This window comes from Salmo trutta, chromosome 4, assembly GCF_901001165.1.
Source record: "Salmo trutta chromosome 4, fSalTru1.1, whole genome shotgun sequence".
Classification (NCBI taxonomy): Eukaryota; Metazoa; Chordata; class Actinopteri; order Salmoniformes; family Salmonidae; genus Salmo; species Salmo trutta.
In genome coordinates this window covers 59,954,760-59,979,623 of record NC_042960.1, presented here as the reverse complement: position 1 = coordinate 59,979,623, position 24,864 = coordinate 59,954,760, and the positions used below count along the sequence as shown (strand labels likewise).

The following is a 24,864-nucleotide window of genomic DNA, read 5'->3' as shown; positions in this document are numbered from 1 at the left end:
ACCTCCTACCCTAACCTTAACTCATACCTTTACGTTAACCATAACCCTTACCTTACCTTAACCATTTTACATTTCAACTTCAATTGGTAAGGACGTGGCACGGATTCCGGACAGCTCAGAACAATGGTTGATGAGGCAAACAAAGACGGGGGAAGTATTTTGGATGAACACCAACAGGAAGTTTATCTGTTCAGTTTTAGGATTCATATGATTGATGTACGGTATGTACCACATGTTACTGACATTATGCACCATTGTGGACATAGGCAGTAGTGAATGCAGCATTATTTAACATTGGACTTGTGACTGGCTTTGACCTACAGTATGCCATGACAAAATAAATGTTGCTTGTGTTTAACATTGTTTGTTGAGGTGAGCATTCCCACATCCATTCGAGCTCAGCAGACGCAGGACAGAAAATAGACAGCAACAATGGAAAGCAGAGATTTCACACCTGGAAAAAAGCCCTATTGGATTGAATCATGGAATGATTCAAATGACATACAAACCTTTTCCCTGTAGCATAATCACAGTGTACCGTATCTTATTTTCAATAGCCACCTTTGAGAATGTTCTACCTCTGGATAGCAAGCATGTGATATGTGGTGATTTGGTCATTCACAAATAAATGTAAGATCTAAGCTGCCCATGATGCGATAGGGAACTCAAGAAGGTTTTCTATTCATACAAATGTGAAGAAGATAATGGCCTCTTGTTGTTTATGAATTAGCAGATGAATAAGGTAGGGTTCAAATGGGAACAGTATTTTACTCAACTCTTCCTCACAAAGAATGTCACAGACCTAACAAGAGAGAGCTTACAAAAGTATGTTTGCTTTACCTCAACTTGAACAGCGAAAGGACAAACCAACCCCTTTTTTTGATAGGCGTACTGTGACACAAAAGGAAAGAATCTGCTGGGAAAAATGTTTGATTTCATTGCTCAAGGTTGTTTCTTGGCATGCTTGAAAAGGAGAAGCATGCAGAATAAAGATGCCATGTCCATTTTGGAGTTTTCATTTGCAGTCAGAAAATCAAGCCAAATGAGAAGGATATCTGAGCAAGGGAGGGAATGTACAGAAATCCCAGAAAGCGCTTGAGTGAGATGTCAATAATCACATCAATGATGTAGTTTCACAGTAGAGACTGCTAATCCGTCTCCATCTTTCAGCTTTTGATGGAGTGTTTATTTACCCCATCTGCACATGCATCTTCATCTAGCCATCATTAATGTGACAGGCCTATTTTATGGCAGCATAATGTATATTTACAGCAGACCTGGACCTTCGCTTTCTCTCCTTAAAGCTACATACAGGCAGGACCAATTCTAACGTGGTCAGTGCTATTCGGGATCCTTGGGACGTCCATACCCTAAACACTAACCTTAACCCTTATCTTTTTTATATTTTTATATTTCAACTTCAATGGGGGCTGGGACGTCCCAAGGAATGCCGGATAGCACGGACCATTCTAATGAGTTAACGTTCATACCTTGCTTGTCAAATAGCCGTTTTCTTTCTCGTATATATCTTAATCTCACTTCTATCTACGAACTAAATATACTTTCCTGCAACCCGCCTCACCCATTGTGGTACGGATCTGCTATTTTGATTCCTTATAACTGGAAATTCCATCAGGAGCTAGCCAGCTAACTAGCTACTAGTCTTTGTTAGCCACAGCTAGCTGTCCTCGCCTTTTTCCAACGGATTCAGCTAGCCTTAGCTCGGACAATCACCTGCAAGTCTGCACAGCGTGATATCAACCCAGAGCATATCGGACAGAAATCTGCTCCTTTTATTCTCTGTCCCCAACGCACTAGACGACCAGTTCTTATAGCCTTTAGCTGTATCCTTAACCTACTCCTCCTCTGTTCCTCTGGTGATGTAGAGGTGAATCCAGGCCCTGTAGCCCCGAGTTCCACTCCTATTCCCCAGGCTCTCTCATTTGTTGACTTCTGTAACCGTAAAAGCCTTGGTTTCATGCATGTTAACATGAGAAGCCTCCTCCCTAAGTTTTTTTTTCACTGCTTTAGCACACTGCCAACCCTGATGTTCTAGCCATGTCTGAATCCTGGCTTAGGAAGGCCACAAAATATTCTGAAATTTTCATTCCCAACTAACATTTTCCGCCAAGATAGAACTGCCAAAGGGGGTGGAGTTGCAATCTACTGCAGAGACAGCCTGCAGAATTCTGTCATGCTATCCAGGTCTGTGCCCAAACAGTTGGAGCTTCTACTTTTAAAGATCCATCTCTCCAGAAATAAGTCTCTCACTGTTGCCGCTTTTTACAGACCCCCCCTAAGTCCCCATCTGCGCCCTGGACACTATGTGAATTAATTGCCCCCCATTTATCTTCAGAGTTTGAACTGTTAGGTGACCTAAACTGGGATATGCTTAACAACCCGGCCGTCCTACAATCTAAACTAGATGCCCTCAATCTCACACAAATTATCATAGGACCTACCAGGTACAACCCCAAATCCATAAACTCAGGCACCCTCATAGATATCATTCGTTTTGGACGGTTCTGTATTATTGACTGTATGTTTTGTTTATTCCATGTGTAACTCCGTTTTGTATGTGTCAAATTGCTATGCTTTATCTTGGCCAGGTCGCAGTTGCAAATGAGAACTTGTTCTCAACTAGCCTACCTGGTTAAATAAAGGTGAAATAAATAAAAAATATCATACTGACCAACCTGCCCTCTAAATACACCTCTGCTGTCTTCAACTAGGATCTCAGCGATCACTGCCTCATTGCCTGCGTCCGTAATGGGTCCGCGGTCAAACGACCACCCCTCATCACAGTCAAAAGCTCCCTAAAACACTTCAGCGAGCAGGCCCTTCTAATCGACCTGGCCCAGGTATCCTGGAAAGATATTGACCTCATTCCGTCAGTAGAAGATGCCTGGTTGTTCTTTAAAAATGCTTTCCTCTTAAATAAGCATGCCCCATTCAAAAAATGTTGAACCAGGAACAGATATAGCCCTTGGTTTACTCCAGACCTGACTGCCCTTGACCAGCACAAAAACATCCTGTGGTGTACTGCATTGGCATTGAATAACCCCCGCGATATGCAACTTTTCAGGGAAGTTAGGAACCAATATACACAGGCAGTTAGGAAAGAAAAGGCTAGCTTTTTCAAACAGAAATTTGCATCCTGTAGCACAAACTCCAAACATTTCTGGGACACTGTAAAGTCCATTGAGAATAACAGCACCTTCTGCCAGCTGCCCACTGCACTGAGGTTAGGAAACACTGTCACCACCGATAAATCTACGATTATCAGGAATTTCAATAAGCATTTTTCTATGGCTGGCCTTGCTTTCCATCTGAACAGCTCTGCCTGGTCAACAGCTCTGCACCCCCCACAGCAACTTGCCCAAGCCTCCCCCATTTCTCCTTCACCCAAATCCAGATAGCTGATGTTCTGAAAGAGCTGCAAAATCTGGACCCCTACAAATCAGCTGGGCTAGACAATCTGGACCCTCTATTACTAAAATCATCCGCCGCAATTGTTACAACCACTATTACTAGCCTGTTCAACCTCTCTTTCGTATCGTCTGAAATCCCAAAAGATTGGAAAGCTGCCACGGTCATCCCCCTCTTCAAAAGGGGGAGACACTCTAGACCCAAACTGTTACAGACCTATATCTATCCTACCCTGCCTTTCTAAGGTCTTCGAAAGCCAAGTTAACAGATAACCAACCATTTCGAATCCCACCGTACCTTCTCCGCAATGCAATCTGGTTTTTGAGCTGGTCATGGGTGCACCTCAGCCACGCTCAAGGTCCTAAACGATATCATAATCACCATCGACAAAAGGCAATACTGTGCAGCCATATTCATCGACCTGGCCAAGGCTTTCGACTCTGTCAATCACCACATTCTTATCGGCAGACTCAACAGCCTTGGTTTCTTAAATGACTGCCTCGCCTGGTTCACCAACTACATCTCAGACAGAGTTTAGTGTGTCAAATCGGAGGGCCTGTTGTCCGGACCTCTGACAGTCTCTATGGGTGTGCCACAGGGTTCAATTCTCGGGCCGACTCTTTTCTCTGTATACATCAATGATGTCGCTCTTGCTGCTGGTGATTCTCTGATCCACCTCTAAGCAGATGACACCATTCTGTATACTTCTGGCCCTTATTTGGACACTGTGTTGACTAACCTCCAGGCGAGCTTTAATGCCATACAACTCTCCTTCCGTGGACTCCAACAGCTCTTAAATGCAAGTAAAACTAAATGCATGCTCTTCAACCGATCGCTGCCCACCCGTCTAGCATCACTACTCTGCACGGTTCTGACTTAGAATATGTGGACAACTACGAATACCTAGGTGTCTGGTTAGACTGTAAACTCTCCTTCCAGACTCACATTAAGCATCTCCAATCCAAAATTAAATCTAGAATCGGCTTCCTATTTCGCAACAAAGCATCCTTCACTCATGCTGCCAAACATATCCTCGTAAAGCTGACCATCCTACCGATCCTTGACTTCGGCGATGTCATTTACAAAATAGCCTCCAACACTCTACTCAGCAAATTGGATGCGTCTATCACAGTGCCATCCATTTCATCACCAAAGCCCCATATACTACCCACCACTGCGACCTGTATGCTCTCGTTGGCTGACCCTCGCTTCATATTCGTCGCCAAACCCACTGGCTCCAGGTCATCAATAAGTCATTGCTAGGTAAAGCCCCGCCTTTTCTCAGCTCAATGGTCACCATAGCAGCACCCACCGTAGCACGTGCTCCAGCAAGTATTTTTCACTGGTCACCCCAAAGCCAATTCCTCCTTTGACCGGCTTTCCTTCCAGTTCTTTGCTGCCAATGACTGGAACAAATTGCAAAAATCACTGAAGCTGGAGACTCATATCTCCCTCACTAGCTTTAAGCATCAGCTATCAGAGCAGCTTATGGATCATTGCACCTGTACAAAGCCCATCTGTAAATAGCCCATCCAACTACCTCATCCCCATATTGTTATTTATTTATTTATTTTTTAAATTCTCCTTTGCACCCCAGTATCTCTACTTGCACATTCATCTTCTACACATCTATCACTCCAGTGTTTATTTGCGAAATTGTAATTATTTAGCCACTGCGGCCTATTTATTGCCTTACCTCCCTAATCTTACTTAATTTGCACACACTGTGTATAGACTTTTCTATTGTGTTACTGACTGTATGTTTGTTTATTCCACGTGTAACTCTGTGTTGTTGTTTGTCACACTGCTTTGCTTTATCTTGGCCAGGTCGCAGTGGTAAATGAGAACTTGTTCTCAACTGGTTTACCTGGTGAAATAAAATTAATTTAAAAAATGATTTGGAATATGGGGTACATGTGGAGCACGGGTGATTGTTCCTCATGTCCAACAGTATTTAGCAACGTGGGATTGGATTGTAACCTTCCCTCTTTCCCCGGGCCTGTGGATATAGCTGTATACATATAAATGGCCCAGTGGTTGTGCATTGACAGTGCACTGTTGTGTATTCAGTAAAACATATGACAGTGATTTCCTCAATGCTGTAGTTACTGTACTGACGGAGTCTTGGTCTAAATCCCATTGAATCTGCATGTTCAGTTATTTTAATCTAAATGTAATGCAGGTACAAAGTAACTGATCTATAGTGAATGTGGCACAAATTAAGTGTAATGTTTCAGAACTGTCGTGCCTTATCAAAGCGTGTGACCTGCCTTACTAGCAAAATAATTGGATGGAGGGCAGGAGGTCCAATTCCAAAGTATTAATATCCCAGTATTTATCCTGACCGTTATATTACTCTCAAACATTTTAGTAGATGCACTTATCTAGAGCAACTTACAGGCGCAATTAGGGTTAAGTGCCTTGCTTAACTTCTTGCGGATTAGTGGAACGCTAACGTCCGGTGAAATTGCAGAGCGCAAAATTCCATTTAAATTACTATAAATATTACATTTTCATGAAATCACAAGTGCAATACATCAAAATAAAGCTTGACTTGTTGTTAATCCAGCCGCCGTGTCAGATTTCAAAAAGGCTTTACGGCGAAAGCAAACCATGTGATTATCTGAGGACAGCACCCAGCACACAAATGCATAACAAATCATTTTCAACCAGGGAGTTGCGACATGAAAGTCAGAAATAGCGATATAATATATGCCTTACCTTTGAAGACCTTCTTCTGTTGGCAATCCAAAAGGTCCCAGTTACATTACAAATCGTCCTTTTCTTCGATAAATTCCTTTTTTATATCCATAAAAACTCAGTTTAGCTGGCGCGCTTCAGTCAATAATCCACTTGGTTTCCCTCCTTCAAAATGCATACAAAATGAATCCCAAATGTTACCAATAAACTTATCCAAACAAGTCAATCAACGTTTATAATCAAACCTTAGGTACCCTAATATGCAAATCAACAATAAAATTTAAGACGGAGAATTGTCTTTACCAGAGAAAAATACCAAAGAACGCACACTCATTCACGCGCTTGGAAACACTACATCCAAAATGGGAGCCACCTAGAAAAACTACAATTTCTGGCTCATTTTTCCAAAAACCAGCCTGAAACTCTTTCTAAAGACTGTTGACATCTAGTGGAAGCCCTAGCAACTGCAATCGGGCACGATTTCGCCCTATTATAAAAGTGCCAGCCATTGAAATCAGTGGTAGGATGATTTGTTTGGGGGGGATGGTTTGTCCTCGGGGTTTCACCTGCCATTTCAGTTCTGTTATACTCACAGACATTATTTTAGCAGTTTTAGAAACGTTAGAGTGTTTTCTATCCAAATCTATCAATTATATGCATATCCTAGCTTCTGGGCCTGAGTAGCTGCAGTTTACTTTGGGCACATTTTTCATCCAGACGTCAAATTACCCCCCCATCCCAAAGACGTTAAGGACACATAAACAGATTTTTCCCCTAGTGAGCTCTGGGATTCAAACCAGCAACCTTCCAGTTCCTGGCGTAACATTCTTAACCGCTAGGCTACCTGCTCCAGTTATACCAGAGAACAGATGTGTGGTGCTTCTCTCCATCTCCATTTTAACTGGGAACCCTCTGAGAGGCTGGAACATTTCTCTCTGAATCACTATCCGACAGCCCACCATTACTCTGGATGTGTCCCTGCAGTAAACTTAATTAACTCCCCAGAACCTCTACACTGTGACTTGGGGCCAGATTAAATCACCACACCACGCTGCTTGCAAATTACAACCGCTGACTCTGAGAGCCCACTGAATCCCTATGGAGAAGACCCCAGGGCCAGTCCAATCACACAGGTTAATCTCCAATCAGGAGCTAGGTCAAAAGGTCCCAGAAATTAGATACATCAACAACTCTGGTGTCCAACCAAACCACTGTCCCACCTCATCCATGCACTGAGGAAGGGAAATGAACACTGAAATATGACTGGGAGGTATAAGTGGATTTCTAAGGAAACCTCTAGAGACCATTTTATCACACATGATGGTGTCAGAGCACAAGAGGTTGGTGGCACCTTAATTGGGAAGGACGGGCTCCTGGTAATGGCTGGAGTGGAATATGTATAATATATCAAACACATGTTTTGATGCCATTCCATTGACTCCGTTCCATCATTATTATGAGCCGTCCTCCACTAAGCAGTCTCCACTGTGTCAGAGATGATGTTAGCCTATAGGATGTGAGGGGAATGGCCATGAAGAAGGATACTGGTCCTTTGTGATTGGTTATGTTTGGTGGTGAATAATTGATTGGTCAATGTTCTAGTTTCGCTAAATGTATCCATTTAATGGGACCTTTCACCTCAATGTGTCTAAGCACTGGAAGTACAGTATCTCCCTCCCATATGATCATTCTGCCATGTGGAATAGCTTTCACTTCAACTTGTTATCTGTCTGACATAATTTCCTCTTCCTATCTTTAGGTCAGTTGGCAGCAGGTACATGTGAGATTGTCACTCTGGACCGGGACAGCAGTCAGCCGCGGCGGACCATAGCACGACAGACGGCGAGGTGTGCCTGCAAGAAGGGACAGATTGCCGGCACCACGAGAGCCAGACCGGCTTGTGTAGACGGTAAGAGCCAAGATCCACCTCCATCCTTCACTTTCAGAGAGAGCCCCCCCCAAGCATAGGGATTGAGAGGGGCTTAGAAAGCTCCCCTCGAGGCCTCTTTGGGCCACCACCCCCTATGTATCCCCAGGACCATTTCTGATGTTGTGGATTACTCTGTTATCTCTGTTGAGGTGGTTCAGGAATCTCGTATGGGAATGGAATGTTGCATAAGCATTTCATCACCTGCTGTTCTTGACCTGGTTGCCATCTGGGGAGGATTGGAAAGCAGCTACTGCCTGCACAGAGAATTGTCTCTCTCTGTGGGGATTCCATTGTACTTATATTACTTTGGACGTTCTATCAAGTTAAAATACCTTCTCTTCATTTGTGCGATACCTACAAAGATGATTTGACAAAAGCCCTCAAAAAGTTCTTAACTTATAAAGGCTGAAATTGGCATTTTGCACTAGTTGTGACAGAAATGTGTACCCTTTCTATAATGTTGCCTAGCACCAAAGCGACTATTTTAGGCACCCTCAACTTTGTTTTGGCATTTTGAGAATGCTGCTGATCGCTGTGACCTGTTTTTCCAGCTTTACTGTTGACAACTTGCCTTTGACACTCTTCCTGTAGCTGTTGTTGCTATGATACCTCTCTACCTAAGTGAAACGCATAACACAACATCCTAATGACAAGTTTAACACCTGAGGTGTCTGGTGGTTGTCGTTGCTCTTAAAAACATGTCGGCATACAACTTCAGTGACCTTTACTTACCTAGAGCATGCCGTATCTTTGCAGGCTTGGTATTTATGTCAGGTTGCATCTTAGCTCAGCCACTCATTTTCTTTTGTTGTTTGTTCCAGAAATAAACATTGGGGAACGAACCATAGAGCAGGGTTTACTCCATCAGACTGAAAAAACGAATGAGATTTCAATCATTTTTAATCTTCCCCTCAGTTCTCAAGGTCCCCAAGCTGCAGTACCACGTGCTCCAAATGATTTTGTCCTCTATCCCCGTTCCTTTGTTCCACAGAGGTCACATTTCTAACAGGATAATCCATATATCCATCACATCTTAAGCCCTCTGCTCCAGCCAAACTGCAAGGATGTGGGCAAAAATATCTCAAAAGTCAACTAAATCAGTAATCCTCAATGCGGTTGTTGTCTTTGGCTCATAAGGAGTTGGATTATATTTACAAAGGCACAATAGGAGTGTAGATTGCCTCTGCCTTTGTGGAAATGTTACCATGTAATGATTTCACCTGTGACTTTGATCTCTTTCAAAGACCATCGAGGCCTTTTTCTAATCACACAAGGAACAGGTGCCATTTGCCGTCGCAAATGACTCTCAAAGAAATATTGTGTGAAACATTCCTTCAGCGTATTAGTTCATAGGAAATAGAGACTTCAACAGAATCAACAAAAAGCAGGAGTTTGTAGCCATTGTTGTTTATATAGACTTCGCTTCTCTGCTATTTCATGCTATCCGGCCCCCTTTCAACATCTCCCTGAAGTGACAGGGTGCCTGGTATTGATTTCAGTTAAAGAGAGAGTGAGAGATGAAAAGGTCCTGTTGTCAGGGTTGAGGTACTGTTGCCACCAGGTAGATTAGTGGCGTTGTTGAAGTCTGCTCTGGATGTAATGATATCACTCCAGTAGACCAGGGGGATGACTTACGGGGCACGGTACAGTTCATCTTAACTGGAGACCCATTACTCTTTCCGATTGTGATTATAAAATAAGTTACACCTGAGACCTTTAAATGTGGACAAAAGGTCACTGTAGGGGCAGCTTTGCTGTTGACTCGTTTCAATTGATCGCCGGTGTCTTCGAGAGAACAAAGGAGGTACCTTAGATGTAGTTTCTCAATTTAAGATTATATTCTTTACTGCCTTTCAAAAGGCCTAGAGGCCAAAAAAACATCCACCTAAAAAGTTGCCTTCTTTTCAACATGTTTCAATGGTGTTTTTCTGCTAGTGATGTAGAGCATCATACGAGAGATATTGTATAATGACGAGATGATCTTGTCTCTTCCCTAACAATGGGAGTCGTTGTCCCAAAGGCGGGAAGACAGGCGGACTGCTTATCGGTCTGCTTATCAGTCTGCTTATCACTGTATTCACACATGGACAGATTTTGACGTGAGTGGACCCTCTCTCTTCGCCTCTTCCGCTCAGATCATACTGAAAGCATCAAGAATCATCAACCTGTCCGAGGGCAGTCGCTGAAGGGAAGATTTAGACTGACTGTAATTGTGACCCCAGACAGTACATAGAGAACAGTGTTTTCCAGTTGCAATGCAGTATCATTTGAAATTGGATACAAGGCATTCTGAGTAGTCTGAGTTTGCTGCTTTTCATGATCATTTTATGTTCTACCTACAGTACATAATTGTGATCACTTTTGATCCATGTCATGTTGGTATGAACATTATGGACATTAAAAGTTACATTTGGGAGAAGAGTAATTGCAACTGACCTCAGCTGGAAAGATGAGAGGTTCAAAATATGACTGCAAAGTTTCTCTAAAGTCTCTCAAACAATTGTAACTCAGGAGTAATATTTTTGTAAAACAAGAAAGAAAAGAAAAAGAAAAAAGAGCATTGTTGACATGACAGGTAGAGTAATATGAGGAAAGAAGTCTAATTTGCCTGTAAGGCTACAACTTGATATGTGACATGAACGTTAGCATAACAATGACAAAGTTTATGACCGTTAGCTTTGATTCTGAGACAGAGCTGAGCCACCTATTCAAAAAGTGTTTTAAAAACTATTTGCCCTCTTTTAACACCTCTTTTGACACAGATTTTGGAAAATGATGATAGGGAACCTGTAATATCACATTCAATTATTTGGTCACTTGTCTCCAAACAAGTACAATTCAAATCAGACAACCTTTCATATGAATTTGTCTAAATATTACAATCTCAAATGTCGGGGGCATTATGTGGACCACATTATGTACAGATACAAACCCTGCGGGCCAATTGCAACCATCCATGGCCCCCAGATTATCGCTATCTGATCTGTCGTTAAACCATCAAGCACCAGCACAGCTGATCTCAATTGCATCCGTTATAGGCCATCAATTTACCTCTCCCTAAAGCGGATGTCGGGGTTTACTCTTAATCCTGATTGCTGCCAACATTTTCATGAATATTTCGCACTCTGGTCGGTATTATCATCGGAACAATTTAATCCTTTTAATTGAGCAGACTAATGACGACTTATCTATTTGGCAACCATTCTGTTGAATTTAAATAAAATATAACATTTCTTTGTTTTCCACGGCAAATCAACAATGGCAATGTAGCCATACCCTACCTATTTATAAATGGAAAAATGGTTTAGGATTACATTTTTGTTTCCAATTAATGTAATCCGTTAAAGGTCCAATGCAGCCATTTTTATCTCACTATCAAATAATTTGTGTAACAATTAAACTACTGTTATATGAATGTTTTCAATTAAAATGGTAAAAAATAAACAAAAATAGCTTCTTAGCAAATCACAATTTCTCAAGCAAAAATGTAGCTAGGACTGTCTGGGAGTGGTCTGAGTGAGGGGACTAATTGCATGAGCCTAATGGCAGGGATATGTAACCTGAAAACTAGCTGCTTTTGGCAGAGATATTTGAAACTCTTTTTGTTATCTATTAACTTATACCCCCTGGGGATGTCGCCAGGCAGGCCAAAACTCCATCCCACCAAAACGAGCTGAAATTTCAGGTGGTCTTTTCAAACAGCACTTACACTAAAAGGCCATTATCATAATTTTCACAATTTCACGAAATTATTTTTTCTTATTTTTACTATTTTCTACATTGTAGAATTATAGTTAAGACATCAAAACTATGAAATAACACATATGGAATCATGTAGTAACCAAAAAAGTGTAGTAACCAACAAATCAAAATGTATTTTATATTCTTCAAATAGCCACCCTTTGCCTTGATGACAGCTTTGCACACTCTTGGCATTCTCTCAACCAGCTTCATGAGGTAGTCACCTGGAATGCATTTCAATTAACAGGTGTGCCTTCTTAAAAGTTAATTTGTGGAATTTATTTCCTTAATGCGTTTGAGCCAATCAGTTGTGTTGTGACAAGGTAGGGGTGGTATACAGAAGATAGCCCTATTTGGTAAAAGACCAAGTCTATATTATGGAATGAACAGCTCAAATAAGCAAAGAGAAACGACAGTCCATCATTTACTTTAAGACATGAAGTACAGTCAATAAGGAAAATTTCAAGAACTTTGAAAGTTTCTTCAAGTGCAGTCGCAAAAACCATCAAGCGCTATGATGAAACTGGCTCTCATGAGGACCGCCACAGGAATGGAAGACCTAGAGTTACCTCTGCTGCAGAGGATACGTTAATTAGAGTTACCAGCCTCAGAAATTGCAGCCCAAATAAATGCTTCACAGAGTTCAAGTAACAGAAACATCTCAACATCAACTGTTCAGAGGAGACTGTGTGAATCAAGCCTTCATGGTCAAATTACTGCAAAGAAACCACTACTAAAGGACACCAATAATAATAAGAGACTTGCTTGGATCAAGAAACACGAGCAATGGACATTAGACCGGTGGAAATTTGTCCTTTGGTCTGGAGTCGAAATTGGAGATTTTTGGTTCCAACCGCCGTGTCTTTGTGAGACGCGGTGTGGGTGAACGGATGATCTCCGCGTGTGTATTTCCCACCGTAAAGCATGGAGGAGGAGGTTGTTATGGTGTGGGGGTCGTTTGCTGGTGACACTGTGATTTATTTAGAATTCAAGGCACACTTAACCAGCATGGCTACCACAGCATTCTGCAGCGATTCGCCATATCATCTGGTTTCGGCTTAGTGGGACGATCATTTGTTTTTCAACAGGAAAATGACCCAACACACATCCAGGCTGTGTAGGGCTATTTTACCAAGAAAGAGAGTGATGGAGTGCTGCATAAGATGACCTGGCCTCCACAATCACCCGACCTCAACTAAATTGAAATGGTTTGGGATGAGTCGGACCGAAGAGTGAAGGAAAAGCAGCCAACAAGTGCTCAGCATATGTGGGAACTCCTTCAAGACTGTTGTAAAAGCATTCCGGGGAGAAGCGGGTTCAGAGAATTCCAGGAGTGTGCAAAGCAGTCATCAAGGCAAAGGGTGGCTATTTGAAAAATCTCAAATATATTTTGATTTGTTTAACACATTTTTGGTTACTACATGATTCCATATGTGTAATTTCATAGGTTTGATGTCTTCACTATTATTCTACAATGTAGAAAATAGTCAAAATAAAGAAAAACCCTTGAATGAGTAGGTGTTATAAAACTTTTGACCGGTAGTGTGTGTGTGTGTGTGTGTGTGTGTATATATATATATATATATATATATATATATATACACACACACACCTTAGCCAAATACATTTAAACTCAGTTTTTCACAATTCCTGACATTTAATCCTAGTAAAGATTCTCTGTCTTAGGTCAGTTAGGATCACCACTTTATTTTAAGAATGTGAAGTGTCAGAATAATAGTAGAGTGATTTATTTCAGCTTTTATTTCTTTCATCACATTCCCAGTGGGTCAGAAGTTTACATACACTCAATTAGTATTTGTTAGCATTGCCTTTAAATTGTTTAACTTGGGTCAAATGTTTCAGGTAGCCTTCCACAAGCTTCCCACAATAAGTTGGCTGAATTTTTGACCATTCCTCCTGACAGAGCTGGTGTAACAGAGTCAAGTTTGTCGGCCTCCTTGTTCGCACACACTTTTTCAGTTCTGCCCACAAATTTTCTAGAATTGAGGATTGAAGTCAGAGGTTAGGGCTTTGTGATGGCCACTCTGATACCTTGAATTTGTTGTCCTTAAGCCATTTTGCCACAACTTTGGAAGTATGCTTGGGGTCATTGTCCATTTGGAAGACTCATTTGCGACCAAGCTTTTACTTCTTGACTGATGTCTTGAGATGTTGCTTCAATATATCCACATAATTTTCCTTCCACATGATGCCATTTATTTTGTGATGTGCACCAGTCCCCCTGCAGCAGAGCACTCCCACAACATGGTGCTTCACGGTTTGGATGTTGTTCTTCGGCTTGCAAGCATTCCCCGTTTTCCTCCAAGCATAACAATGGTCATTATGGCCAAACAGTTCTATTTTTGTTTCATCAGGTCAGAGGACATTTCTCCAAAAAGTACAGTCTTTCTCACCATGTGCAGTTGCAAACCGTAGTCTGGCTTTTTTATGGCGGTTTTGGAGCAGTGGCTTCTTCCTTGCTGAGCGGCCTTTCAGGTTATGTCGATATAGGACTCGTTTTACTGTGGATATAGATACTTTTGTACCTGTTTCCGCCAGCATCTTCAGTGATTTGCACTTTTTGCACCAAATTACGTTCATCTCTAGGAGACAGAACGCGTCTCCTTCCTGAGAAGTATGACGGCTGCGTGGTCCCATGGTGTTTATACTTGCGTACTATTGTTTGTACAGATGAACGTGGTACCTTTAGGCATTTGGAAATTGCTCCCAAGGATGAACCAGACTTGTGGAGGTCTACAATTTTTATTCTGAGGTCTTGCCTGATTTCTTTTGATTTTCCCATGATGTCAAGCAGAGGCACTGAGTTTGAAGGTAGGCCTTGAAATACATCCATGGGTACACCTCCAATTGACTCAAATTATGTCAATTAGCCTATCAGAAGCTTCTACAGCCATGACATCATTTTCTGGAATTTTCCAAGCTGTTTAAAGGCACAGTCAACTTAGTGTATGGGATCTTTTAATGTAGACTGTACTGTACTGACTCTGTTTTACAAATCTTTCATCTATTGTTTGTTGGTTTGGCAATGCCACTGTCAGCCAGAGAAATATGCTGAGAAGGATCATCACCACAGCAAGGAAGGTACTTGGAGTCAAACAGACAGGCCTGGATGAGATCTTTAAGGTCAGGGCCCTCCGCAAGGCTCACAAAATAATTTCAGACCCAAGCCACCCCCTGTTCCTGGACTTTGAACTACTCTCCTCTGGGCGAAGGTATAGGGCACCCCTCATTAGGAAAAACAGAACTAGACAATCATTTGTGCCAGGTGTGATATCCCTCCTAAATAGCTCAGGCTAATGTTCCTATTGACTCAGTAAGGCCAGCAGGCTAGTGTTTTTTTTTTAATGCTTTATTGGTGTGTAACTGTTATGAAAGTTGTATTGTCAATTTTGTTTTGTATTTAAACGTCTACATGACTCTGCAACAAAATTTCCTCATGGGGACAATAAAGTAAGTAAACTTCTGACCCACTGGAATTGTGATAAGTGAAATATTCTGTCTGTAAACAATTGATGGAAAAATTACGTGTCATGCACAAAGTAGATGTACTAACCGACATGCCAAAACTATAGTTTGTTAACAAGAAATTTGTGGTTGAAAAACGAGTTTTAATGACTCCAACCTAAGTGTATGTAAACTTCCGACTTCAACCGTATATTGTTGTTTGGGGTTTTAGGCTGGGTTTCTGTACAGCACTTTGAGATATCAGCTGATGTAAGAAGGGCTTTATAAATACATTTGATTTGATTTGTGTGTGTGTGTGTGTGTGTGTGTGTGTGTGTGTGTGTGTGTGTGTGTGTGTGTGTGTGTGTGTGTGTGTGTGTGTGTGTGTGTGTGTGTGTGTATATATATATGTATATATGTATGTGTGTGTGTGTGTGTGTGTGTGTGTGTGTGTGTGTGTGTGTGTGTGTGTGTGTGTGTGTGTGTGTGTATGTGTGTACAACACAAAAAAATCTAGTTTTTCACTGCACTGGACCTTTTAAGGATTTTACTCTAATTAAAATATGGCCATTTCTTAACAAGAGTGGGAAATGAACTATTCCTGAACTATAGGCTACACATTTTACATTTGAAACGATATAAATTGGGATTGTGTTGTATTTTTTATCAAATCATAACCGAGTGGCGCAGCAGTCTAAGGCACTGCATCTCAGTGCTAGAGGCGACACTACAGATACCCTGGTTTGAATCCAGGCTGTATCACAACCGGACGTAATTGGGAGTCCCATAGGGTGGCCACAATAGGCCCAGCGTCATCTGCGTTTGGCTGGTGTAGGCCATCATTGTAAATAATAATTTGTATTTTTGGTCCATTGTTTATTAATAGAACAACAGGATTAAACTTAATAGTAAACCTTTATATTTCTTACAGGTCTGAAGTAATTAGTTCAGTAGGCCTATAGTGGCATAGTGTACTTTGTTGAAGAAACAATGTCTGAATAGGAATGTGGTAGGGAGAGTAATTTCTTATTATTTGGAAGTCGTTATCTTAAAGCTGGAATCCTTAATGGTGAAACAGCCACATCCGTTTGCGATATTACAACAACAAAGATGTTACTGCAAACTACGAACACAGTTTTTCCCCTCTGACGTCTTCACATGCGTGCTAGAAGAGCACAATATGTACTGCAATGTTTTTAACATGCTGCACAACGCTCCTCAGCTCAGGAACAAAAACAATAACAATGGTGGTGAGGCGGTCAGTCTCTACTGTGGATTCCATCTTTGAACGGTTGTAGACATGTTATGACCATCATTTTGACCATTGAAATTTATGGCCATATGGAATTGTGACTGGCTATGTGCGGCTTCCGAACAGATGCAAAGTGCTTCACTGTATAATTATATTTAAATTGCCTATCACACATGTGGCTTCAATCCATATCACTTTCATTTACAATGTGGTAATTAATTAAAAGTTGGTCTTCAATAACTTGTATGTAGGCGTCATTGTCTGCAATTAACTGTTAACTCAATTATTGTAATTGATTTAGGTTACATTTCCAGTCAAATAATTTTATTTCAGTTTTAATGTCATTTTTCCATTTATCTTTTTCCTATTTTGATTTCATTGTACTTCAATCGTGCGGGAGTAGTGAACGGCAGACAATGACCATTTCCACTGGCTAGTATGAAGCCGGCTGGACACCGTAACAATGTCTAGTAGTTTATTCTTGTACTCTCCTGTTAGTAGCTACATCCATTTTTGGACATATAAATTAATGATATGTACGTACCCATTGATTCTTGAAGAATATAACTTATAAATCCTCATGAGCTTAGTCAACTGTAAACTGTTTGCCGCTTTAAGCAATCCAGCGGTCACCTGCAGGAGCATATTAAGTTCTGCCTTGTTCGTTGCAATGCACTCTGCATGTTTAATGATAGCTACAGATATTATCCCTGTAAACATCTGCATTGCGAAGATCAGGAAGTATTTGAACCATAGACAGAAGGACAGTTCAACAAGCATAGGTCAATTTGTAGCTTGCCTTCAAATGATTCTCACCAATGTGCTACATCAGTGTATTCATTCTTATAAACCAGGTGGTTTGAGCCCTGAATGCTGATTGGCTGACAGCCGTGGTATATCAGTCTGTATACAATGGGTATGACAAAACATGTATTTTTACTGCTCTAATTTAAAAAAATATATAATAATTAAATGTTATTTGTCACATGCGCCGAATACAACATGTGTAGACCTTACAGTGAAATGTTTACTTACAAGCCCTTAACCAACAATGCAGTTTTTAGAAAAATAAGTGTTAAGTAAACAAATAGATAAGTAACAAATTTTAAATAAAAGTAACAACTAATTAAACAGCAGCAGTAAAATAACAATAGCGAGGCTATATACAGGGGGTACCGGTACAGAGTCAATGTGCAGGGGCACCGGTTAGTCGAGGTAGTTGAGGTAATATGTAAATCTAGGTAGAGTTAAAGTGACTATGCATAGACAATAAACAGAGAGTAGAAGCAGCATAAAAGAGGGGTCTGGGTAGACCTTTGATTAGCTGTTCAGGAGATATGGCTTGGGGGTAGAAGCCGTTAAGAAGCCTTTTGGGCCTAGACTTTGCACTCCGATACCGCTTGCAGTGCGATAGCAGAGAGAACAGTCTATGACTATGGTGACTGGAGTCTTTGACAATTTTTAGGGCCTTCCTCTGACACCGCCTGGTATAGAGGTCCTGGATGGCAGGAAGCTTGGCCCCAGTGATGTACTGGGCCGTACGCACTACCCTCTATAGTGCTTTGCGGTCAGAGGCTGAGTAGTTTCCATACCAGGCAGTGATGCAATCAGTCAGGATGCTCTCGATGGTGCAGCTGTAGAACCTTTTGAGGATCTGAGGACCCATGCCAAATCTTTTCAGTCTCCTGAGAGGGAATCGGCTTTGTCGTGCCCTCTTCATGACTGTCTTAGTGTGTTTGGACCATGATAGTTTGTTGGTGATGTGGACACCAAGGAAATTAAAGCTCTCAACCTGCTCCCCTACAGCCCTGTCGATGAGAATGGGGGCGTGCTCCATCCTCCTTTTCGTTTAGGACGCAATCATCTCCTTTGTCTTGATCACGGTTGTTGGCCTGGCACCACACGGCCAGGTCTCTGACCTCCTCCCTATAGGCTGTCTCATTGTTGTCGGTGATCAGGCCTACCACTGTTGTTTCATTGGCAAACTTGATGATGTGTTGGAGTCATGCCTGGCTATGCAGTCATGAGTGAACAGGGAGTACAGGAGCGACCTGAGCACTTACCCCTGAGATCTAGTGTTGAGGATCAGCAGATGTGTTGTTACCTACCCTAACCACCTTGGGGCAGCCCGTCAGGAAGTCCAGGATCCAGTTGCAGAGGGAGGTGTTTAGTCCCAGTACACGTCCTGGTAATCCGTCTGGTCCTGCGGCTTTGTGAATGTTGACCTGTTTAAAGGTCTTACTCACATCGGCTACGGAGAGCGTGATCACACCGTCGTCTGGAACAGCTGATGCTCTCATGCATGTTTCAGTCTTACTTGCCTCGAAGCGAGTATAGAAGTAATTTAGCTTGTCTGGTAGGCTCGTGTCACTGGGAAGCTTGCGGCTGTGCTTCCCTTTGTAGTCTGTAATAATTTGAAAGCCCTGCCACATTTGACGCGCGTCGGAGCCGGTGTAGTACGATTCAATCTTAGTCCTGTATTTACAATTTGTCTGTTTGATAGTTCATCAGAGGGCATAGCGGGATTTCTTATAAGCTTCCGGGTTAAAGTCATGCACCTTGAAAGCATCAGCTCTACCCTTTCGCTCAGTGCGGATGTTGCCTGTAATCCATGGCTTCTTCTGGTTGGTGTATGTACGTACAGTCACTGTGGGGACGACGTCATCGATGCACTTGTTGATGAAGCCAGTGTCTGATGTGGTGTACTCCTCAATACCATCAGAAGAATCCTGGAACATATTCCAGTCTGTGATAGCAAAACAGTCCTGTAGCTTAACATCTGCTTCATCTGACCACTTTTTTTATTGACCCAGTCACTGGTGCTTCCTGCTTTAGTTTTTGCTTGTAAGCAGGAATCAGGAGGATAGAATTATGGTCAGATTTGCCAAATGGAGGGTGAGGGAGAGCTTTGTACGCGTCTCTATGTGTGGAGTAAAGGTAGTCTAGAGTTTTTTTTCCCCCTCTAGTTGCACATTTAACATGCTGGTAGAAATGAGGTAAAACGGATTTAAGTTTCCCTGCATTAAAGTCACCGGCCACTTGGAGCGCCGCCTCTGGATGAGCGTAGTAAATCCTTCCCGACCGACTCATTAAAGAAAAAGTATTGCTCCAGTACGAGTGAGTAATCCCTGTCCTGATATCTAGAAGCTATTTTCAGTCATAAGATACAGTGGTGGCAGAAACATTATGCACAAAATAAGGTACAAATAACGCGAAAAAACACACACAATAGCACAATTGGTTAGGAGATCATAAAACGGCAGCCATCTCCTCCGGCGCCATTATTACGTTGGTAACCAGTTGATAATAATAATAAGGCACCTCAGGGCGTTTGTGGTATATGGCCAGTATACCACGGCTAAGGGCTGTATCGAGCACTCTGCGTTGCGTCGTGGTTAAGAACAGCCCTTTGCTGTGGTATATTGGCCATATACCACACCACCTCTGACCTTATTGCCTCATTAAACTTTCTCTCCTGACGTTTTCAGACTACTTCACTCATTTACTCATCCTTTTGCTCCTCCCCTTCTATCCCCAGCTCCGTCGAATGTAGTTGTCCCTTTTTTCCTCAAGGGACATGCAAGCAACCTTCTTTCTGGAAGAACCTACCGTATTGATGAATAACGTGATTACTAAATGGTTTCCTCTTTGAATAAATTGAGTTATTTACATGGATGATGCTTCCTGTGTATTTACACAAAGCAACAATAAATCAGAGTACACAATGATAAAGTGTTTGCAGGTGTTCAGGTGGGTTCAGAACAATTGATATGTAACATTAATAAAATGTTCTGCTACTGCCGATGCTTGGCTGCAGTTAATTAGTTATGCAATTGGTGAGGGTTGCAATGCATTATTCTGGAGCCTTGGCAACACATTGTCTACCCATTGTCTAACACTTTTATTCTCTCAACTTTCCTCTTTTTTGTAATGGCCGTGGTCTCTAGTAATACAGTATTTCTCTCACATCCTTCACTCGAGCGATGAACGTAGAAGGCCCAAAAAAGTATTGTACCACAACATCTGTTTATAAGAATCCTCACCATATTTTATTTACAGACAAATTGTCTCAATTAATTAACTGTTAAAGAGGGAATTACGATTGAGCATTAAGACGAGTGAGCCTTGAACATCAATAGCAGTGATAGCATTTGTGGCTATAACAGTCAGGCCAGGGTTTGTTTCTACTCTGCTTGGAAAACCCCTTCCAGCAGTGGTCCAGCCTGAAGAGTAGGGATGTCTTTGAGGTTGCCCTCTCTATATTTAATGCATTGCATGTGTTCTCCATTCTCTGATGTAAATCTTCCCTTTATTCTCTTAAAAACCTCTTAAGGATCTGACACATTTTTCAATGTTCATCTAAAATGACATACCAAAATCTAACTACCTGTAGCTCAGGACCTGAAGCAAGGATATGTACAGTGAGGAAAAAAGGTATTTGATCCCCTGCTGATTGTGTACATTTGCCCACTGACAAAGAAATGATCAGTCTATAATTTTAATGGTAGGTTTATTTGAACAGTGAGAGACAGAATAACAACAAAAGAATCCAGAAAAACGCATGTCGAAAATGTCACAAATTGATTTGCATTTTAACGAGGGAAATGAGTATTTGACCCCCTCTCAATCAGAAAGATTTCTGGCTCCCAGGTGTCTTTTATACAGGTAATGAGCTGAGATTAGGAGCACACTCTTAAAGGGAGTGCTCCTAATCTCAGTTTGTTACTTGTATAAAGACACCTGTCCACAGAAGCAATCAATCAGATTCCAAACTCTCCACAATGGCCAAGACCAAAGAGCTCTCCAAGGATGTCAGGGACAAGATTGTAGACCTACACAAGGCTGGAATGGGCTACAAGACCATCGCCAAGCAGCTTGGTGAGAAGGTGACAACAGTTGGTGCGATAATTCGCAAATGGAAGAAACACAAAAGAACTGTCAATCTCCCTCGGCCTGGGGCTCCATGCAAGATCTCACCTCGTGGAGTTGCAATGATCATGAGAACGGTGAGGAATCAGCCCAGAACTACACGGGAGGATCTTGTCAATGATCTCAAGGCAGCTGGGACCATAGTCACCAAGAAAACAATTGGTAACACACTACGCCGTGAAGGACTGAAATCCTGTAGGTCCCCCTGCTCAAGAAAGCACATATACATGCCCGTCTGAAGTTTGCCAATGAACATCTGAATGATTCAGAGGACAACTGGGTGAAAGTGTTGTGGTCAGATGAGACCAAAATGGAGCTCTTTGGCATCAACTCGCCGTGTTTGGAAGAGGAGGAATGCTGCCTATTACCCCAAGAACACCATCCCCACCGTCAAACATGGAGGTGGAAAGATTATGCTTTGGGGGTGTTTTTCTGCTAAGGGGACAGGACAACTTCACCGCATCAAAGGGACGATGGACGGGGCCATGTACCGTCAAATCTTGGGTGAGAACCTCCTTCCCTCAGCCAAGGCATTGAAAATGGGTCGTGGATGGGTATTCCAGCATGACAATGACCCAAAACACACGGCCAAAGCAACAAAGGAGTGGCTCAAGAAGAAGCACATTAAGGTCCTGGAGTGGCCTAGCCAGTCTCCAGACCTTAATCCCATAGAAAATCTGTGGAGGGAGCTGAAGGTTTGAGTTTCCAAACGTCAGCCTCGAAACCTTAATCACTTGGAGAAGATCTGCAAAGAGGAGTGGGACAAAATCCCTCCTGAGATGTGTGCAAACCTGGTGGCCAACTACAAGAAACGTCTGACCTCTGATTGCCAACAAGGGTTTTTCCACCATGTACTAAGTCATGTTTTGCAGAGGGGTCAAATACTTATTTCCCTCGTTAAAATGCAAATCAATTTATAACATTTTTTACTTGCGTTTTTCTGGATTTTTTTGTTGTTATTCTGTCTCTCACTGTTCAAATAAACCTACCATTAAAATTATAGACTGATCATTTCTTTGTCAGTGGGCAAACGTACAAAATCAGCAGGGGATCAAATACTTTTTTCCCTCACTGTACATTCTTGATACCATTTGAAAGGAAACACTTTGATGTTTGTGGAAATGTGAAATGAATGTAGGAGATAACACATTAGATCTGGTAAAAGATAATATGAAGAAAAAAAATGTTTTTTTTGTTTTTGTACCATCATTTTTTAAATGCAAGAGAAAGGCCATAATATATTATTCCAGCCCATGTGCAATTTAGATTTTGGCCACTAGATGGCAGCAGTGTATTTGCAAAGTTTTAGACTGATCCAATGAACCATTGATATCTGTTCAAAATGTTGTATCAAGACTGCTCAAATGTGCCTAATTGGTTTAGTAATACATTTTCAAGTTCATAATTGTGCACTCTCCTCAAACAATAGCATGGTACTATTTCACTGTAATAGCTACTGTAAATTGAACAGTGCAGTTAGATTAACAAGAATGTAAACTTTCTGCCCATATCAGATATTTCCATGTCCTGGGATATGTTTTTGTTACTTAAAACCTCATGCTAATCACATTAGCCTACGTTAGCTCAACTGTCACACTGGGGGGACCGATCCCGCAGAGGTTAAAGTATGTTAGCTCCTCTTTTTTAGTATAGAAGACCTTTAGCATTTCCGCAATCCTTCAGGCTCTTTCCAAACATAAGCTAACCACATCTTTTATTGAAGCAGCATGAGACAAGGCAGTCTTCGAAAACTATTAAAGTTATTGTTAAATTGCAGTTTTTGTTTGAGGAAATCGAACATGGTACAGTCAATCGAGGCATGTATACCATTGCAGTAATTGTCAGATAATAGAACACAATTTTCAGTATGCATTTCAACACTACACATGCTTGTGCATTGGAAGAGATTTACACACACGCACATTTGTTTTGCTGTCATCTGTCACTGTGATATGTTTTTTTCAGGTCATTTAGCAATCTTCAGAGAGGATCTTTTAGAAGTGCTTAAGATGTGCCATGGAGACAAGCATGTTGTAATGAATTCTCGGGGGACTAAGATCAAAGGCTGAATTTGAGGATTGTAATCTGTCTATTGGAAAGAAGCTACGGTCCTGGTCCTTTCATGTGACGGTGTTTAGACGATATGATGCGACTCCCTACAGTTTCTAGTCATTTGGAATAAGGAACGATGTTGTTCATTAGGCCATTAGCATTTTGAAGGACACAAAAACATCACAGAGATGCTTCTTTTTCAGAGAAATCTTTGTGTATAGCCAAGGGACTAATTTAGAAGGCACTAAATCATTTTGCTGTAACACAAATAGTCAATTTTCTCATATCATGACCTGCCTTTTGATTCGCTTTTCATTATTTTTTATGTTATTGTAATGTAATAGACAGATTTGAATTGATTTTGTGTTTAGGGATGTTCCTGGGGTGGGAACGGCTTTGAGTTCCTTACTTTCTCAACAAATTAACCAATTGATTGAAAACCAGCATTGAAGACATATATTTCAGGAGTGTGTTTTGTTTGCACAGCAGTGTGTCCCATGAAGGCAGTTTACACTTGATTGAGGCATGACCCATGCAGTTCTGATGGCAAGCCTGGCTGAGAAGTCACGCAACTTGACTGTTTCAACCAGCTGCGCATACTGGGAAGTTGTTGCCTATACTTTCTCTTTCATAGGGGGATTTGAATGGCAAATCCAGTGAGGGACTAGTCATGTGTGTGATACTCTTTACTGCCTACAATTATGCTCTATTGTTATCGCCAAATTATGTCTCAAAATACATTGGAAAACATAGGTGACCAGGCCAGACCTTTGTCCTTGGGAATGTTCGCTGTTGCAGCAGTAAAACATGATGTGCTCTCACAAGTCCCCTTAACGCATGAGGACATACATCATTATCCCACACAACATCCATTTGGTCTGGGGCCACATAAAAAAGAGACAACATTAAAAAAAACGCACATTCTTCCACTCTGTCACTCCAGGCAATTTTCATAAGAGGGTGTTCATGGGATATAGGGAGTGGAGGGGGGCCTCAAAATCCTTTTTATGACCGCAGCAACAAGCCTATACGGCTGAGACAAACAAGTGAAGGATGGCAAAAGCGCAAATGATTATAGATGATATCTACAATGAAAGAGGATAAATGATGTGTGAATTAATATGTACTGTATCACCATGGCAGATTATTTTCCCCCGTGACACCCTTTCCCAGAGAGACCCCTTTAAAGGATCCACTCAATACGAGCTAAGAGCTGTAAACCGATGACAAAATGTTCCCTTTATGCTATTGTCATAACACGGATGAATTTAGCTTCTTTGCATGAGTAACTGGCATTACAGACCCAAACAAATGACATAAATACAAATCAATCATCCAAAATGGCTTTTATTAAATAATTTAATCA

The 24,864-nt window shown here is 41.6% G+C and overlaps 1 protein-coding gene across 4 annotated transcripts in view; it reads left to right on the top strand.

Annotated features, from left to right (window-relative positions):
- Positions 1-24,864, top strand: part of LOC115192752 (chemokine-like protein TAFA-5) — a 193,065-nt gene that overhangs the window by 74,281 nt on the left and 93,920 nt on the right. For all 4 annotated transcript variants that reach the window (XR_003877989.1, XM_029751569.1, XM_029751570.1 and 1 more), the window contains exon 2: positions 7,889-8,038. Coding sequence is in view for 3 of the 4 variants with exons in the window: in XM_029751569.1 (XP_029607429.1) it covers positions 7,889-8,038 (150 nt within the window). In the remaining variant the exon portion in view is untranslated. The remainder of the gene's footprint in view (positions 1-7,888; positions 8,039-24,864) is intronic.